This window comes from Topomyia yanbarensis, chromosome 1 (genome assembly GCF_030247195.1).
Source record: "Topomyia yanbarensis strain Yona2022 chromosome 1, ASM3024719v1, whole genome shotgun sequence".
Lineage (NCBI taxonomy): Eukaryota > Metazoa > Arthropoda > Insecta > Diptera > Culicidae > Topomyia > Topomyia yanbarensis.
This window is the reverse complement of record NC_080670.1, coordinates 68,376,615-68,396,649: the sequence shown is the minus strand read 5'-3', so window position 1 is coordinate 68,396,649 and position 20,035 is coordinate 68,376,615. Positions and strand designations below refer to the sequence as shown.

The 20,035-nt window shown below is 37.7% G+C and overlaps 3 protein-coding genes across 7 annotated transcripts in view; 2 read left to right on the top strand and 1 right to left on the bottom strand.

Moving 5' to 3' along the window:
* Positions 1-3,746: 3,746 nt before the first annotated feature.
* On the top strand, positions 3,747-16,047 carry LOC131677860 (uncharacterized). 3 transcript variants are annotated; one of them, XM_058957935.1, is made up of 4 exons: positions 3,747-3,871; positions 4,350-4,948; positions 15,557-15,689; positions 15,786-16,047. In XM_058957935.1, exons 2-4 carry the CDS (start codon positions 4,366-4,368, stop codon positions 16,045-16,047), a joined length of 978 nt encoding a protein of 325 aa, XP_058813918.1. In that variant the 5' UTR covers positions 3,747-3,871; positions 4,350-4,365. The 3 variants fall into 3 exon arrangements, with proteins under 3 accessions (XP_058813918.1, XP_058813917.1, XP_058813916.1); XM_058957934.1 differs by lacking the exon at positions 3,747-3,871 and adding an exon at positions 3,903-4,175; XM_058957933.1 differs by lacking the exon at positions 3,747-3,871 and having other exon boundaries at positions 3,903-4,948.
* Positions 15,780-17,077, bottom strand: LOC131677863 (peroxynitrite isomerase THAP4-like). Its single transcript, XM_058957939.1, has 3 exons — positions 17,060-17,077; positions 16,619-16,740; positions 15,780-16,553 (listed from the first exon to the last, which is right to left on the bottom strand). Exon 3 carries the CDS (start codon positions 16,545-16,547, stop codon positions 16,044-16,046), a length of 504 nt encoding a protein of 167 aa, XP_058813922.1. The 5' UTR covers positions 16,548-16,553; positions 16,619-16,740; positions 17,060-17,077; the 3' UTR covers positions 15,780-16,043.
* A 1,940-nt stretch (positions 17,078-19,017) lies between these two features.
* LOC131677856 (phosphofurin acidic cluster sorting protein 2) overlaps positions 19,018-20,035 on the top strand; it is a 95,132-nt gene continuing 94,114 nt past the window's right edge. The window contains exons 1-2 of one of the 3 annotated variants that reach the window (XM_058957921.1): positions 19,018-19,186; positions 19,248-19,932. In XM_058957921.1, coding sequence (XP_058813904.1) covers positions 19,823-19,932 — 110 coding nt within the window. In that variant the 5' untranslated portion in view covers positions 19,018-19,186; positions 19,248-19,822. Of the gene's footprint in view, positions 19,933-20,035 lie in introns of all 3 variants that reach the window. The other 2 variants (XM_058957922.1, XM_058957923.1) reach the window with 2 other exon arrangements.

The window sequence follows — 20,035 nt, the reverse complement described above, 5'->3', positions numbered from 1 at the left end:
CTATATACGCGTGCGTTCTTGGATGGTCACGCGGACCTTCTCTCTGATAGTTAGTTTTCAGTGTACAATTTACATTCTGACAGGGAGTAAGTTACCCCATATCACTAGAGTCCTTGGTCATGTCGCCATGTAACGTGGTGTCCAGTGGATATGAGAGTTTTCTTTTTTAATTGAACCAATTGAAGGCATGAACCTAGTCTGCTGATATCAAGGATAGAAACATCCGGAAGTGACCGATTCATGATCGTGCGACCGCGGGGGTTTTTAGGTTCACGCTTGAGACCGCGTTTGAAAATTTCTGAGACATTCACTTTATCACCGGGATGTTACCGAGATCGCGGGTGTAGGTTCCGTGGATGGTCGCGAAAGGGCTCAAGCATTTGTATATTAACATACTTATTTTTTTCTGCTGAATTTCAGTTTTTTCGCCTCTTTTGCCGAAATCTCAACAGCTGAGATCTCAGTAAAAATGTTTGACTGACTCTCAGTAAAAGTGACGTTTCATAACTGATACTCGGAAAATATTTCATAGAAAATCAGCTAACAAATATACTGAGATATCAGTTTCTAAATTTGCTGACTACACGGCTGTTGGGAAATTACCAAGCCGAATTGAGTCGAAACGTGTTTGTCATGTGTATATGACTTCGCGTTTATAATTTAGATTTTATGATGTAGCGTGTATTCTTGTTTGATCGCACGCGAACCGTGAGTCTGATGCTTAATTTTTAGCAATGCAAGCAAGATGTACAAAAGAACAGACTAATGAAGTAGCATAGAAAAACACATGTAACATGCAATCCAACTCGTCTAAATGCAGCAAATGTTGTATATTTATCATTAACGCCAATAGCATGCTGTTAGACTTTCATCATGCTATGCTGGCCGGGAATGGATGACTCACGTGCGTCGGTAAATTCATTGTACCCTAATTTATCCAACCCGACTTTCCCGAATGAATAGAACCAAATGCTCAAATTGATCACCAGAAGTGTTAGCAACTATTCTATCATATACGCCAGTTCTGCATCCATTCCCTGATTCAACTGTCACAAATACTTAGACGAACACATACATAGATACACATACGACTAGCACATAACAATTGTACACTAGTACGAAAAACTACGATTATTACAAAGCGACAACTAATAGGTTTCTACTTATTCTACTTTATTAAATTAATTTAATTGGTATATGCATGATGACGAAGTCGACCGATAAATGGCCACACAATGACTCCCACTGTGAGCCCCGTCCACGAATACCACAAATAGAACAATATTTGCAAACACGGCACACAGCAAAAGTCAATCCACGTCGACCCGCCATGCGCCCACATCACCGCGCACAGACCAGTGGTTTAGCGTTGGTATGCGCAGGTTCAGAGTATGAAGAAACATATAACATAAAAAAGGCGCATAAGCCCTCTTGGTCTCCTCGATGCACCACTATCGAGGCGTAATGCAATAACCATCTTAAAGCAATTGTCTGTCAGAGATTCTGTAGGACTGATGCACGCAATATGCTTGAAGTTGTTTCCAATACCGTCAACCCCCTAAACCTTGGGAAGGGTGTTTACGTTGGCGACATCTTTGTGATTTTGCAACATTATTGAAAACTGATAAAACCATTTAGACTGTCTTCAACTACGTTTTCCACGCAATTGGACTATTATAAGTATTCTAGGACTAGGAGAATTGTATTGAGAAGGAAAAAAGAGCAGCTTCTAGCACTGCGAGGGAAGCACCTATCTTCATAAAAATGTTTTTTCGTGTTCCTTGCCACCACCGTTTTTAAGCAAAAATAGTTTTGAAATTCTATATGCACTAGAAAAAAATTAAAGGGTTGTGTATAAGACACGACCACTGTGACATTAAAAGTATAGCTTTTCTCAAGAGTGTGCAACATAATTCGCGAATAAACTTGCATCTATAAAAACTCATTTCTTATTCATTCTCGTCTCATTCCAGCGGAGAAGACTATTGAATCATTACATGAAACATGCTACGATACGTTTTAGTTTCCTCTGCTGCTCCCATATGTTACAACTTACTATCTAATATAATTCTAAAACCAAGCAAAACAGCATGATTTCTGCTATTCTTTTAAACTAACCGGTTGTTTCAAATAATCGATTAGCTCTTCCCCTTGGCATTAATCGAGTACAATAAGTAACCATGTGAAAAATATGCAGAGATACTCTGACTGAACAAACAGGAGAAAAAGAATTTTGTGTCCAGTAAGGGAGACCGAGGAGGGTTGAACAGCTTTTTGTTTTTATTAGATAAATCAACAAAACCTGTCATTCGATGATAGCTTATTTTTAAATTTCCATCTGTTTATTTTTTATTACATCACGTCAGGATAAAATCAATAGCAAAGCATCAATATATTGATTTTTGTAACAGTGTTCTCTTTGTTTCAACTCTCTTCCTACCGAGGTAAGTTGAAACAGCAATCAATATGAGTGAAGCCAAGTAACCAATTATTTTAAATATTATCAGACACTTTTGTAAAGTACTATTCATGCTATTGCTCTATTTAAACGACTTAAACCATTTTCTGAAGTGAATGAAACTTTCGTTTGCTGATGACTTCAAACTATTTCGCCTTATCAAGAACGCTATAAACACAGAATTCTTGCAGTCCCAGTCCCAGGATGATGCCAAATGCTTCCAAGTGTTCCAAGATATATGTTTTACTCGCAAACACTCGAAAGCTAATTTCGACTACAATATTTCACAATTTGTTTTTAAACGGGAATCGTCTTTTGGGAGTCTACTTAGATCCCGAACTAAACTTCAAGCGCCACATTGAGTACACTATTTCTAAGGCCTTTAAGCCGCTAGGATTTATTTCAAGAGTCGCTAAGAACTTTACGCATATACATTTTTGGTGGTATTCGACGGGGATAACAGGTTGAAATGGTGAGTTAAGCGAAAGCGAAATTATGTGAACAAAATTCCCCCCAGAGGCAAGATTCGAACTTGCAACTCTTGGGACTCCGGCCCAGTGCACAAACCCTTATGTTATCCCTGGAATATGTAAAGTCTCAGAAAAAACACATGATTATCCCATTGGCGACAGTGATCGTACCCTACATCTAAAGCGAGATCACATGCAATCGCAGCTGCCACCCTGCTGGAGAGAGTTAAAACAAAATTCAGCTCCATCGCGTTCTTTTTTCTACTACCAAATAGACAAATAAACATAAATTAGCTTCGGCAAATTTCTTAGTCACTTCATGGACTATATCCAATGTAATGTGGAATGTCACGCTGCTTTCGGGGCCCAGAGGAACAAAAAAATCGAAAATCGAAGAAATCCAAAAAACAATACTGAGAATCTTTTCTAAAAACCAATCAACAAATCACATTTTACGCAAAGATGAGTAAAATTTGTTAAAAAGTAAGTGTAACGTTCTAGGGTTAAAAGTTTTTTTTTTATTCATGATTTATTTTAGTTTAAAAGTATTAATTTTTAATTTTCAGAAAGGGGTAAATCATTGGGATCAATATTCGTACATTGAACCAAAAGGTTGAAAACCACTGCTATATGGGATCAAATATAGTTGACGCAATTGTAAAAAAAAACAACATGAATAGGTGACAATGGTAGACAGGTGAATATGGGCTCGACACCTTACCTAGTGAAAAGGAATCCTCAGTTCAAAAGTAATAAGTATCTTGTTATACAAAATATTTTTATACAAAACTTGACACGGTGTTTTAGCTCGCTAAACTATATTAAAATTTTATAATATGCTGGAACAATCTTTTATTCCCTTAGCCTCCCAACGACGATGAACCAAAGCAAATTGTGTTGAATAGGTACGGTAAAAGGGAATGCGAGAAAAGATGTAAGAAAGGTATGTATTTCAAACCGCGGTGCGATTCAAAACCACTTGTGCACACAATTGTCGCCTAGAAGGAGAAAAAATGTGTTTGTACCAAGGAAAAAAGTGAAAAATAAACAAAAATATTTCCATCTAGTTCAATCATGAGACGCTATATTAGAATAATGAGCAACATTAGTTTACTTCTGTTTTTCTTCGGCGTATGTTTTGTCGCGACCTCCAACCTAGTATGGCTAGATGTGCATCAAGAATCTTCTCCTAAACCACGTGTATTCTTTGCGAGTCGATCGCCATTGGCATTATACACCTCGTAAAGGTAATATTCGGTACCACAATACCATGGGAGGAAAATACGATTGTCCGCTGGCTAGACGGAACTGTTATTCATTCATAATCAGACATTACATGGGAGCAGACCATCGTTTTCTAAACAACATTTTTATATGCCTGTATATATTTCCGATAAAGAGTTATTGTTTATTAAAAGCAGTGTGTTCCACAAAGCAATGAATATTGCCGACCTAATTCCAAACGATCTGAGTAACGATGGCGAATACGCGACGACCAGCAATTCTTCCTTGGACGTCGAGGTAGACAGTAGCAGTGAACCATTAACGATTGTCCATCGACGAGAGCCACAATCTAAAAGGGAGCACAGCATTTTGCCAATTTCGAGCACGGTGATGAATATTGACAAGCTCGAAACACGTGTCTTGCGATCCTCTAGCCGAATACAGGGTGGGAGCTCTGAACCAGATAGCATTTCAAAATTGCCACCTATTCTAACGTCACCACCGGCTCCGTTGATGCAGATTTGTTCGAACAACCGTGGTTCCTCAGTGCTAACAATCGATCATAGTAAATCCGGTGCAACAGTTGGTATCCAGCATGACATGAACATAGGATATAATAGTGATGAGTTCAGCATTCACAATTTTAGTAGGCTACATACAAATTCGCCAGTTACTAGTGCCGGTAGTATCAGTTTACTAGGAACGAATGTGTCCTTGAGAAGTTCGGATAATGTGGACAGTTTTGAATCTTACGAAAACAATGTTTGGAGAAAGCGTGCACTAGAGATAGAGAAAGGTGCGTATTGTTCTAGTTTAAAGGCAAATTTAAGAATAATTTAACTTCACCTAAAAAAATTTATAAATATTTTTTGAATAAAAACAAAATGGTAGACTTATTGAAAATGTAGGATGAATGTATGGACTGCGAAGAAATTAGGTCCAACCAGTTTGTATTGCGATTTTGTTGTTGGTTCTTGCAAAATCAATTAAGCACATGTACCTTTTTTATCTACCTCTGATTTGGTTAACTATTTGAAGCGATTTGATCAGCCTGATGAATTCGATAAAATTCGACTGTTTCTTGGATTCTGACGGATTGTTTGTGACTTCGTATGGTTCATCTGTAAACTATGACAGGTTTAGAAGGACTTTTTGGAATATTTTCAAAACTTATTGGAAGAATAAATACTTGATTTAATTGACCGAGTGGTGGAGTTGAGCTTTTCTAATGTATCATATCATTTATGCTAAAGTTTTTTCAAATAACTTACTGCCCCTAAAAGCATAAGAGTCCCATATTGAAAAACAGCAAGCCGAGAAAAACGCTGTTGAAGATCTACATTTTCATTGAGCCTTATGAATGGGACAACCATGTTTTTATATTTTTTTATTTGTACATTGTGATTCAGTGGTGATACAGAATACAATCCAACAGATAACTCATTTTCAATAGAAATCCATATGGGACTCTTATGCTTTTATGGGCAGTTTAAAATATTGATGTTAATTTTCGTTTTATCTATTTTTTGAACATGTATTCAATTCCCAGATGAGTTTTATGGCGACAAATTTGTTTTTTAACATATTTTTATCTCTTCTTCTTATAATCTTCCTTTATAAATTGATTATTAATCTTATTCAGGAGTTGACATGCTTAAAATCTCTAACCCAAAAAGTATGCTACACATCATTTTTTGCAAGGATTCATTGGAAATCTACGAAAATCTCCTACAGAATTATAAAGAGCAATGAATTAATTTGTATATGTAAAGTAGTTCAGAGCTAAAGTTTTCAAGAAATTTCTCTGAATATTGCATAACGAGATTCATAATTGTTATTATTTGATGCCCCTTAACTCTGAAACGCTCAAGTCCCGAAAGCCTGTGCACAATTTGGTAGCGGTTCGTTGCTTCGCAGGATTACGCAATACGTTAAAAATTTGTGTGGGATTTAATATGAGAAAATAATTTATTTCGCATTTACATTAATAAAGGTAGCTATTTAATTCAATATAAAAAAAACTTTATGAACCTATGGTTCAAACCTTGGTTAACAACTTTGTCGAATTAGCTACGAGTTTAAAAAAAATAGTTTTGCGTTACGTTACGAGTTTTATAACGTATGGTTAAACCAATTGTAGAAATTCATTGTTTCTTCCAAAATTGCAAGTGCACCACATTGACATTTTAAACTTAAATAAATGAGAATATATTCGTCGCAGAGATTCGGCACTTTTGAATGAAATATTCAAAGTAATCACGACGCACCGGTTATGTACCAGACATTATCGACATAACTTTTTTAATTACACCCGTTATTGCTTGAGCTCTAAATGAAGGAGCTTACAAACGCGAAATAAGGTCATACCAGCCGGAATTTGAGCAGGAACACTGATTGTTTTCCGCCAGCATTTCGACTGGTTTTCACAACCGATGCCGAGATAATTTCCAGCTGATCTGACTGGGCCACTTACATTCATTGCGAAGAATTAAAAAAATGTAGTGTATGTAAAAATATAAATTTCGTATATTATATTGGTATTCTACAACCTTAAAACCATCAAAAATCAATATGTGATAGATGGAAGACCACTTAGAAGCGTATTTTAAAAAATTAATGAAATCCTGAGCATATAAATGAAAAATTGCAACACTGATATAAAAACAACAATTTTGAAAAATTAGCAAAACAAAAGGGTCATGTCTCAAGCATTGGTACAAAGACGGTGTATGTATGGGGCGGAAATAGTACCCATATGATCATTTAGGACCATCGCCGATTGTGGCAAGATAGGTAGATCTCGGGGTGTTTGAAATGGGATCCACCTTTGAAATATCCCGTAAAATAAGCATAACTTCCGAGGACGAGGAGCATGGCATTACAGCCATCAAAACACTTTGATTCAGTATTGTGGATTGTAAACGATAGGCCATGTGAACTACTATTAATGGGGCATTGTTTCTATCATTGAACGACCATGAATTCCTCTATAGTAGCACCATAGATAGTCCTTAAAAACCATTTAAGGCCTCAATAATAAACCAAACATTGCCCCATTATTACACCATACATTGAGTTATCACTAAACCATTATTTGGCCTGCGTTAAGGCAAAGCGAACCAAGCGCTCCAAAAACGCTAGTACATCCAATATTGTACTAGCAACACCCATGTCTATTTATTTTTGAGGACACAAATAGCAAACCAAAGCAAATAAGTATTCCTTAACTTGCTATGTTAATGGTAAATTATCCAATAATGCTTTTTAGCATGAAACATACTAGAAAATAATTATGGCGCTCAGTTCGGTTTGGCTTAACGCAGGCCATTTATCCCATTCAACTACCACGACTTCTACCATGTGTGGTCCATAATTTGTTTGACCATAGGGCCCATACACTAACATGAGAACATGGGGGAGGGATAGCTTCAAAATATCTTAGAAAACCTTCTCTAAAGGGGAGGAAGGGTTTGTCATTTTTTACGTAATATCATATAACAAATATGAAAAATGAAATCATTATGAAAATTATTCTTTTTATAGGAAGAGAAAACTATTTCTTATTTGTGCCATGGACATTCAGGTTATCAAACCAAATCTAGGCACCATGGGAATTAGTACTGCACTGGCAGGATACGATCGTTGCCAACGTGTGGAGCGGCTTAACAGTTATGTGTCCAACAAAAAAAACACCTTTAACAGGCCAACGAGGGTACCCGGGTACCCACAAATTTAAATGCTCATAACTATGGCTTACTTTAACCGATTTGGACACTTTTAGATGTTTTGGATTCAGGAACTCGTCCACTTTTTGATTCTGTGCATTAGAACCGGAATAATGGATCTGGTTTTTGGCAATCCGGATTTTCCGGAGTAATGTTCCAGTACTAGGATATGATTTGTAAATTTTAATAATGTCCTAGCAATATGAGTATCAAAACTCTTCAAATTGTCTCGGAAGTCTGTTTTTTATTGTTACGGGACCCTATGGCAATTTGAAAAATGGAATTGGAATGGCCACTCACGGCCCCACGGGAACCTGCTCCGGAATGTCCGTTCCGGGGTCAAATCACCAAATGGTTCCAAAACCACGAGATACAGCCTACTGATGCAATTCCAAGAATTTTGATACCCATATTGCTAGTATTCCATTGAAGTTCGCAAATTGTACCCCTGCACTGGAACCTGCTTCCGGAAACCCGGATTCCCGGGAACCGAATGATGTAACCCGATTCATTTTTACCAAGTCCAAAAGTGGATGAGTTCCTGAATCCAAAACGACCAAAAGTATCGAAATCGGTTGGATATTACCTTAATTATGGGCTTTTTAGTTTTGTGGGTACCCACGTCGGCATGTTACGTAGTAAAAAAAAAGCGGGAGCCCCTCCTCACTCCCACCCTTACTATATCAACAATATTATTAACCCAAAAACTTGACGTAGTGAAGTTCTAAGATGTCACAAAATTTCAATTTCCAGCTATGGATAAAACATAGGAATTTAATTAATTGAAACTTAAAAAGGTACCCGGGTACCGCGTCGGACACACAACGGTTAAGGACGAACGACCATTGGTATCGAAAACGAAAGATGCAGTTTTTTTATACACCGGGTACTAGATCCTCACGAAAAAGGAATCAGCGGTACTGTAACAATATTCTACATAAGATGATTGATTTTCATGAAGGTCTAACACATAGTTCGATAAAAAACTGATTTTTCGTTTTCGATTTTCGCATCATTGTTTGTTCCTCCTTAATTATCGATGGTATTGGAGCAGTTACAGAATTTCTCAATTCTTTGTGATACATTGTTCTATTTGGAAACTTGAATCACAATCACATCGTCTGACGAGTGTGTTAATATCCTTCGTGATATTAGGCTAATATACTTCTATTCAAACTTTCGCTTCAATATCGCAAAATATTCGGAAAATGTTCTGTCATGCGATTGCCAAAGATCTAAAATGCTACTTTTTGAATGTGACCGCAGCCGTGTCCTGTACACAACCCTTTAATGGTTAATTACGAAAACCATGATAAGATCTTAGGTAGCGGGAAGCGGAGTTCAGGGGAGAGAGGTTGAAAATTTCTAAAAAAGTCTTACGTAATTAGTGTACTGCTCTTTACATTACACCGCAATTTTCCCATTGCTTACAACATCAAGGGACTGATTTTTTCTTGTACCCTATCACAATGACGATAGATGCTGAACATGTTTAGAATATTGTTTGTATTTTGTTTAGATGATTTTGTTAGAGGGAATAATCTTATCGTACGTTACTGAAATAAGTCTCATTTGATCAAACTTACCCCGTATATGTTCAGGAAGAGCGATAACTGGAAGCGACAGAAGGGTTACCATATTCACAGATTTTTCTGTAATATCACAGATTTTTTTTCACAATTTTTATCACAGATTCTTTTTACAGATGACAGATTTTTGGAATTTTGTTGAAAATTTCACAGATTTTTGGAAAGATTGATTTTTCACAGATTTTTTGGAAATTTCTCACAGATTTTTTTCCTGTTTTAGTCATCACAGATGGTAAAAAGATTTTTTGACCGAAACACAGATTTCAATGTGGCATCCCTGCGATGTTGCTGCCCATGCCAGCAAAACAAGATCGTTTAGTGTGTACGTCAATATGTCCCATGGTACAGTCGGAAAACTATTAGAGAGAGTAAACTTTAACAGGCTAAGTACACGGAGCGTGAGAACGGCCTGCAATTCGGCTTCCTTATAGGCAGGTCTACAGTGAATGCTATCCGAACGATTGCGGAGACAGCAGAGAAAAGGATTTCGTTACTGCGTGGTGGTTACCTCAGACGCGAAGAATGTTTCAAAAGTGTTAGCTGGGAAGCATTCGTCCATTCGCTGTACTACATGAAGATTCCTGAGTACCTCTGCAGGATATTAAAGATCTACTTTTAGAACCGAACACTGATCTACGAGGCAAACATAAGAGAATGAAAATTACGGTGGACGTTCCTCGGCCCGACGGTGTGGAACGCGGTGTATTGAATCTTAACCTTCCCAGAGGTGAAACGATTGTCGGTTTCGCGGATGATGTGGTGTTCCAAGTAGTCGCGGAACCACTAGAAGAGGTAGAGGAACGCGCCACGGAGACCATTGCCGATTATAAACAGAGGTGGTGTTGATTAGCAGCCGAAAGACAGGAACAGGCGAAAATCGCTGTCAGGGGGGGGGGGGGGGGAGTGATAACCGACGACCGACTAAATCTTACAGCCACATCGATTATGCTAAGGGGCAGACGGCAAGAGCGACCATAGTTTTGGTCGAGGCGCCAGTGCACCGGACACCACGAACCAACTGGAATCGCCGGACCGAAACCCGTGAGCAGGCTAGTTCCAGATGCTAGGGATTAGATAGAGTAGGTCGTCGGTCTTCAGTGAACCAAATGCTACGCTCCATCCGGTATCGTCAAACCGACCTAGCCAACTACTGGTTGACCCGTTGAGTAGGATGTATGGATTATTCGAATAGAACGACAAAACTGAGAGCAAAATCACTCACGCAACGGGCATCAGTATCGGGAGAATTTCCGCCGTCAAGATATAAATGGCTCATTAAGATGGTAGCTAAATATCTCGCGAGAACAGGAACTAAATGACTCACAGAAACGGGAGCCAAATGGCTCACGGAAGTTCACCGCTGCGATTATCCAAAAAGGTGCTCGGAGCTAAGAGGTAAACTGGAAGTCAAATAGCTGAAAGGACAACAAATTTAATGGATCAAGCGATACCCCAAGTAATCTGCGTGAAATTCCCCTGAAAACTATCCTATCCTATCATTCAAAGGCATGTCAAACGTGTCTCTTAGCCCCCGAGCACTCGTGCTTTTTTGAGAATTTCCGGTATCATTTTGTTGCAAAGACTTGTATTCCACAGATAAAATGTTCTGGCAAATATATAATCCTTTTTGTACAGACACATATAAAGTGCAATAATATTAATATTATATAATATAATATCTGAAATAGATTGTTAAAATTTTGAAAGCAAGCAAAATGGAAATTTCATCATTTTTTCTGTTCGAAATATCTTGTGATCTCAATCATGTACAGGGTAACTATGTTCGGCAAATCTGTTCGGAATATCAAGAGCTAGCTTTCAATTCTGCCACTAGGTAGCGCCAATGATCATGCTATTTTTTGAATTCGCTGTACATATCCCGACAACGAATCAGCCTACCCACAATGTAACGCTTTGATGCAATTTCGTGGGGCAAAAAGACGGTAGAAAAGTAAGGACAGTCCCCGCCAGTGCCAATGCACTTTTGATGATTTTTAACCTTACTATAAAACACACAGACATTGTCAGATCTCGATGATTTGAATCTAATGGTATACGCCACCCGGCACTCCGGGTCGCGATTGAAAAGTTTCAGAGTAAATGAGAGTAAATGAGAAAGGCAAAATGCACTGATGATTCCTGTACGATTCATAAATCCATATGACTATCAAATGAAGTTTTTAGTTCTCTGATGCGGCTACCTAGTGCGCAACAAAATGGGGAAAATGTAATAATTTTGAAGATATGTGCGCAACAGAGTCAAATGACTGTCATGTACCAAGCAAAGAAATCTGCAAGTCTTCCAGCACAAGCGATAAAACAAAGCTTCCATTTCCACCAGAGCTCGAAAAATTATAGTATCCATAGAATGCTTGCCAGGCTGTTTTATACGCAATAGAAAAAAATGTCAGAGGTCCATTAGCGAAGCTTTACATTTGTGGAGCACCTTTGGATTCATTCCAGAATGTTTTCCAAAAGTCCATAGGTAACATGTCCTGTGTCTGTGTATTGTTATATTTGACCGATTTTCATAGTTTTTGTGAGAAGTCGGTCCATGTGCCGCAACGACGGAACTATCCAAGCAATCAAAAGTTCGGATAATATCAAAAATTACTCATTTATGTTCACATTAAGTTTTTAGCAAACTTTCAAGCTTTAACTTAGAATTTAGAAGTAGATTAAACTGCTATTAGAAATTACACTGTTCGGAAAATTGCTTAAAACGAAAAACGTAAGCATACCTTTCTTATATGAACTTTTTATTGATTGAGTAATGGTTGCTTGAATTTCTTAAGTAAAACAAACAGTTCAACCCCGCTATCTGAAATCGACCTACGGAAACATCCACAAGAACGATCAAAGGAAAATCTTTTAAAAAATATATATTTTTTTTGTGTGACCCCCTCCCCTCCCCATCCAGAAAAAAATTTGTGCTGCGCTGGCATTTCATTTATCACTCATATCTCGCTTTGGTACTGTGACAATAAAAACTCACATTTTCACACGAAAAGTTATTGGCACTCACACAACTTCTTCGGATAAATACAACGTCTTATTTCTCCGGATAAATAAAACCGCCGGGGAATGAGCGAATGAGTTTATCACGGTATCTTTCTTGCGCTCGCTGCCGTGCTGTCGCTATTCCAAAACATGAAAAAACAAGTCTATCGTACTTCCTTGTCGCTTTTCTTTGAAATTAAGTGTATATTTTGACGCTTTTATTGATTTTCACGAAATTAAAATATTATTCTCCGGTTCTCCGATGAGAAGGAAAATATCAAATAAATTTCATCCGGAAAATTATTCTCACACTATTTGTGGAGACGACTCATCTTAGCTCGGAAAAGTTGGACATCGGATAAGCTTTTTCTCGCGTGAGTGAGAGAGAATTACAATGTCTAGTGCTGGGACATAATTAAAAAAAACAATATTTGTATCGGCCTTATTAACGTTCAAAACTATCATTCCTGTTTTTCCAATATTTTAAAAAAAGGACCGATATATTGAAAGATTAGTCAATGCCACAACAAAATATATTATGAATGAATTTATATACCGGTTGTATCGCTAAGAACCAACACTTTTTGACGCTTCGTTTAGAAGTTCTAATTTTGATTTGATTCACATTCAATAAAACCAAAAACCAGTTCTGCAAAGTATTATTATACTATGTATAACCCGAAACATCGATGTTGTGGGAACCTAAGAAGGTTATATACCAAAAAAATCGTTTAACCAATGGAAATTATACTTGCTACAGAGATGGTGTATTCAACTGAATATCTCACAAGTGCTAACAAGCCATATTATTATTTTAGGACCATCATTGCACTATGCAATGGATGATTTATGATATTATTTTCAAAGGTCCTTACTATGGTATATTTATGGTGCATTATGGGATTGATTAACTATAGCGGACCTTAATATGGTCCCATATAGTATCTCTAACCATGAGCATATGCTTGGGTAACCATTAACACAAACAACTCTCATTTATCAACAGAACCAACGTATTATAACATAGATATGTTCAGCATATGTTACTGCAGATAATATAATTATCGCTTGCCAGTTTAATTTGTAGTAATTACTACTTATACTTAGCATTTCCATTTGTTAAACGAATACAGGAATTGTACGTATGTCATTCATCTTCGCCTTTATAGTATCTAGGTTTTGTTCGGATTATATATATATATATATATATATATATATATATATATATATATATATATATATATATATATATATATATATATATATATATATATATATATATATATATATATATATATATATATATATATATATATATATATATATATATATATATATATATATATATATATATATATATATATAAACTCCCTTATCTTGTTTTATTTCATCGCTCATTCTCATTTCACCTTTTCTACGTCTTCGCTCGGTTACCAATCCCCTTCGCACATGCGATATTTTGCAGAAACCCTAACAATCCCACACCCGCTGTAAACTGTGTTACTAGACCCTATAAGGTAAGACCGTTTTCTGAACTCCGTTCTTTTATTCGGAGAACACGATGTCGAGTTGCAGTGGAACAGAATATATAATTCTGTCCAGTCTGCTGTGTCTTCTTATGACTACCTATGATCTAGTGCTGTAATTCCAAGAATTTGGCAGTAGTAATTATGTTTTGGTCTCATTGTAGTACCGGCTGTGAGAATTTCATACGTGACCGTATTAAATAATCTAGTATAACTGTTTATAGCATTTTCGTTTCTACCTTGTGCTACACCGGTGTAGTGCAAAAAAAGAAACAGACTGAACACTACACTGGTTCAATTTTTGACTTTTAGCTCCACCAGACTCTACTGATTCTTTTTGTGGCCCTTAGTGATTGTGCAAATTCTGGTACCGATCGCTTGTGTCTAAGGACCCTCCGAAAATTTCAAAGTTTATATGGAAATTAGTATGGAAAACCGGTTAACATTGAAAATAAATTCTTAAAAAATCATCTCATCAATCAATTCATCAGAACACTATATATTTCTAAAGGTATTCTTCTACTGAACACATTCGTGGAACATTGTAAGTTTGTGAAAATTCGCTGAGAAAAGTTATTAACTAAAGAAGGAGCATGACTTCAAAACAAGTGGATTTTATTATTAATTATAGCAACCCTGTTTGAGTAACTGTATTTGCCATACGAGAGCGGTGGGTGGCAAGTCTAGGCCATGACGTATCCATACGAACATGAAATTTGACGTATTCACAATAGAAATACGCCAGATTTCTGCTCGTTTGGATACGTCAAACGCGTCTTGGCGTTTTCGTTTTTTTCTTGGTGCTACACCGGTGTAGTGCAAAGAAAGAGATAGACTGATTACACCCAAGTTTGAATGAGTGTAGCACCGACTACACCGGTGTAGTGCACTGTCAAAAACGAATATGCCATAACTAGAGTGCTCTAGTTTACACTTGTATTACGATGGAGCAATTCAAACAGGGTTGCTATGATGAATAATAAAATCCACTTGTTTTGAAGTCATACTGCTTCTTTAGTTAATAATTTTTCTCAGCGAATTTTCACGAATGTGTTCAGTAGAAAAATACCTTTAAAATTATATAATGTTCTCATGAATTGATTGATGAGGTGATTTTTTAAGAATTTATTTTCTATCTTCACCGATTTAATTTGTTGAGGGTCCGTACCGTAGGCACAACCGATCGGTACCATAATTTGCGAAATTACTAAGGGCCATAAAAGGAATCAGTAGAGCCTGGTCAAAAATTGAACCAGTCTACTGAACACCCAAGTTGGAGTGTGTGTAGCAACGACTACACCGGTGTGGTGCACAGTCAAAAACGAAAACGACATTCGTTCTACCTAGTATTACTCCGGTGTAGAGCAAAAAAAAAAAGAAATAGACTAATCACCCTAAGTTCGAATAAGTTTAGCACCGACTACATCGGTGTAGTGCACTGTTAAAAACGAAAATATCATTAATCTTTTTTTTATGAGCAAGGCACAAACATGATTATTTATATTACAAAAAATCCTGAAAACATTCATTCGAAACTCTTTCCTTAATTACTTTCAAATTTCAGATTATAAAAAGTCAGCTTGTGATCGAGAAAGAACCCGAATGCGTGACATGAATCGTGCATTTGACATGCTGCGCTCTAAGCTTCCACATGCCAAACCGTCAGGAAAAAAATATTCCAAAATTGAGTGTCTAAGGTAAATGATACGGACAGCACATAAACCCGATCAAAATGAAATAATATCAATAAGCCAAAGGATGTCATCTGTTCATCTTTCTTAATCATATTTCAGACTAGCCATTCAATATATTCGGCATCTTCAACGAGAACTGCAATACCCAACAACACCATCACCTCAGGCTCCTGAGTATTATTATGATATGCCTATGTACAATCAGCCGCCTCCTTCAGCACCACCGCTGGCTGCACCATCGACAGTACTCAATATGGACCTCAACAACAACTCTGTTAGTCAGGTGTCGACTACGCAGCAGAACTCACAATGGTTTATTGCCAGCAACGCCGATGGTTACAGCTACTATTACTTACCTTAGTCGAAATTAAATCGTTTTGTCACCTTTTTGTAAATTGCCGTAAGATGATTGGTTAAAGCAGTGTTTTCAGTTTCCATGTCGGTTCGAATCTCCAATGTTCCATTCTCATGCAGCTTGAATACCTTTTTTAAGGCTTTTACGGCAGGATCCTTCGCGAAAGACATGCGATTGATATTTTTGGATTCCAATTCTAGTCCATTTTCATGTGCCAAACCCTCTTCCAGTACAGTAAGGCCAAAATTGTGAGATACCATAAACGCTAGTTGAGTTGTACCAGGTCGAATACGCAAGAACCCAGTTTCTAGGTGCATAGGGGCACCTGACTTCGGGTTCCATGAACGAGCTTCATAATTCAATAGTGGTTGCCCGATAGATTCAAATTTCAGCACTTCATTGTATGTGAACTGTTCTATCGTGGGAAAATGTCCTTTAGCACTAACGGATTCCCAGGAACCAATAAGCCACTGAATTGGTTTGAGTGCTTCGTGAATTTTTGCCATTCAAATCTGAAATTGTATTATGTTGATGGTAACCACTTCGATGTCATTTAATTATTATTGTAATATTGTACATTTTGTATACTTTCTTGACCTAATATACAGTGTAAACCTTGATCTAATATAATGTGTAAACTAACAGATTTTCGTAATTAATAAAATAAAAGTTTCGTTTATTAGGAATTCGATTACCAGTCAGGGTGGCCAGATAAAATTCCTTAATATCGGTAGGGTCACTAAAAGTTTATCGGTAGTTATCGGTAGGCCGGGTTGTTGTCCCAAAAACGTAGTATTGACATAGAATTGTAAAATACTGACAACACAGATCTCAGACCAAATCCAACAAAAAAATGAATGTTGAGTAGGATGTGTCCAAAATCAATAAAAATCGGTAGTTTTCGGTAGGAATAACGAAATATCGGTAGTTTTGCCTTGGTCGTCTGTGAATCGGTAGGGAAGACCAAAATCGGTAGGACTACCGATAAATCGGTAGGTCTGGCCACCCTGTTACCAGTATTCTTTTTTTGCGCTGTCATTAGACGTACCGGGGCCCATATTATTGGCTCGAATTAAAACTCGTCGAAATGGCAATTGACGATAGATTCATCCGGAGTGTTCATTTGTGTTTGCATTTTGCTAGCGTTGCCAATTTTATTTTGCGTTCATCACCTAATGTGGCTACGCCACATCGCTTTTGCGCGTGCTGTCGCTACCGCTCAGTCGGACTTAAACTAGGGATAGCCCCTATGTTTGAGTAAGCCGGGCAAACGAGTGGATCACAGGTTCGCTTGCTTCCGACGGCGGGTCGGCTAAGCCGCATCGAAATGGTACCCCTTAAACATTCTAACTAGAATCGTCACCGGAGCCGGAATACTAATTAGAACCAGCCAGCATTCCGGCTGAGCTTAACTGGAAAGTTTAGAAAAATTAAATCTGGAAATTAAAATTTTCTGGCAACGCTCCAACACTCCGTTGAATTCTAACGATTTCATCACTTGGGCGCCAGTTTGACGATATGAAATGAACTTAGTTTGCTTTCGACAAGTTTTGATTCGAGCCAACATCCAGCCCTAAGACCGGGGCCCATATTATTGGCTCGAATCAAAACTCGTCGAAATGTCAATTGACGATAGGTTCATCCGAAGTGTTCATTTGTGTTTGCATTTTGCTAGCGCTGCCAATTTTATTTTGTGTCCACTACCTAATGTGGCTACGCCACGACGCTTTTGCGCGTGCTGTCCGACTTCGCTACCGCTCAGTCGGACTTAAACTAAGGATAGCCCCTATGTTTGAGTAAGCCGGGCAAACGAGTGGATCACAGGTTCGCTTGCTTTCGACGGCGGGTCGGTGGCCACCTCGCCCGGCGGATCCTCAGCGGCTTTGCGTCGCTTCGGTTCCTAGGCCCCGGTTATGCGGCTAAGCCGCATCGAAATGGTACCCCTTGAACATTCTAACTTGAATCGGTTGTGTCACCAGAGCCGGAATACGAATTAGAACCAGCCAGCATTCCTGCTGAGCTCAACTGGGAAGTTTAGCAAATTGGGTCATTAAGCTATATATAGTTTTCCATTCTATTCGATACATTTTAGGTCCAATATACATAATATAACATTATTTAAAAAAAATTCGTTGTAGTGCTTAAAGAGGATTTTTTTTGTTTTTTTTTAAATAAATCTTATGTAAACTTGGCAACCATACATAGGAAAACAGCGGTTATTTACATCTGGCCTATCAAGACAACACGCAAAATGAAAAAAAACTATATGCTTTGGATGGTGTTTATGTCAAATTAAAATAACCCTGCGGGAAAACATGTATTAATTTTTTCTGACAGGGCATCATTTGTCGTGAAATTCGATGTGTCAAATCCTTCTGATAGTGTCAAATCCAGACTGTCAAAATATTTCTATATTTTAAATTTTAATTTTATTTTCTCGTTTCCTGAGTTGGAAAAAACATTGTTGCAATCACGAAAATCAGCTATATCGATGTATGTAATCAAAAAAGATTTTTTTCTCTCATTTAATGGCCCAATTTAATCTGGAAATAAAAATTTTCTGGCAACGCTCTAGCACCCCGTTGAATTCAAACGATTTCACCACCTGGGCACCAGGTTGACGATATGAAATGAATTTTGTTTACTTTCGACAAGTTTTGATTCGAGCCAACAACATCCAGCCAGAAAAATGTGAACACAAATGAACACTCCGGATAAGCCTATCGTCATTTGACGTTTCGACGAGTTTTGATTCGAGTCAATAATATGGGCCCATAATCGGCCTCTATTGTTGAGTACTGCGAACTCAAATGTTGTGGTGTTTTGGATGAGCGTGTTGAATGTCACGTGCTGTCAAAATAATATTTGTTTCTTTGTCTGTTGCACAATAATCTATGTTGCTTGCTCTCTTTTACCTATTGTCGAAGTCTTTCAACGCCGCAGGGACGCTGGCTGACAGACTGCGTCCGCCGTCCGTCCATTCATAAGTAGAATATTTTTCTTTGTGCGCGGATGTGTTTTGCTGATGATGAGAGCCCAACCCAAACTTCTTTCGCTGAATAAAATTCAATTTTTGGTGTGTTTGAAGTGAAAAAAGTGTTTGTATGATATTTTGCTTGAAAAGGAAGCTCAGTTGTTGGGAATGGTTGGTGATTTATGCTGTAATAATATATTGAATTTCAGTCCAATGAGAATAGTTTTTGCAGTGATCGATTGAAAAAAGGCTTGCACGGTCTCCCAGTAGCAGCGATTAATGTGAAGAGATCTAACCATAGAGTGTAAAGAAAAGAGAAAATATCTTTTTCGTGTTGAATCTAAAACCATGGTGATAAGAAAAGTTTGAAACGCAGTTGAATTTCATCTGAAAAAAGCAAAAGTAACAAAAATGGTGTAATAAGAGAGAGTGAAAAGAAATTGCGCCACAGTCTTTTTCCACTTGGCAGAGATTTGATACATTGGAGGTTGGTCGCAAACCGACCCTAGATTTCGCCGCAGCGTATTCATTTATTTTAGAGTGGTAAAAATGATTATTTATAGTGGCAAACTGCTGTATTGCCCTTCAAAGTAAACGCCCATTGTTTCCCACTGTACCGAACCGATTGAACATAAAAATCGGGAACCAACTCGATTGTCCAGGGTAAATTGGCTGCCAAATTGAGTGATAGGGGCTGGTTGCCATAGTGCTGGACTTGGATGCCATCGTCACTTCGTGCCGTGGGATTGTATTGTAACATTTTGCATTACTAAAAAATAAACCAGAAGGGAAATATCTGCAAGCAAAATGACCGACAAAGTGACTAAATTCGAGCGGATGGCATCGGCAAAGCCGGTCCCTATGAAGTTGTTCGCCGCTTGGGAAGTAGATCGTACGCCGTCCAACTGCATTCCAAGGTAAGCTAAGCATAAGCTTATGAAAGTTACCGCATACTTGTACGGGTATTGTCGAATATTGTTGAACTCTAATAGTGTTTTTGTTTTTACATGACGCTACACC

Coding starts and splice junctions, on each gene's coding strand:
- LOC131677860 (XM_058957933.1), top strand. CDS start 4,303: ATGCCTGTATATATTTCCGATAAAGAGTTATTGTTTATTAAAAGCAGT. Junction 4,949..15,556: donor TGCACTAGAGATAGAGAAAG/GTGCGTATTGTT, acceptor TTCAAATTTCAG/ATTATAAAAAGTCAGCTTGT. Junction 15,690..15,785: donor TCCAAAATTGAGTGTCTAAG/GTAAATGATACG, acceptor ATCATATTTCAG/ACTAGCCATTCAATATATTC.
- LOC131677863 (XM_058957939.1), bottom strand. CDS start 16,547: ATGGCAAAAATTCACGAAGCACTCAAACCAATTCAGTGGCTTATTGGT.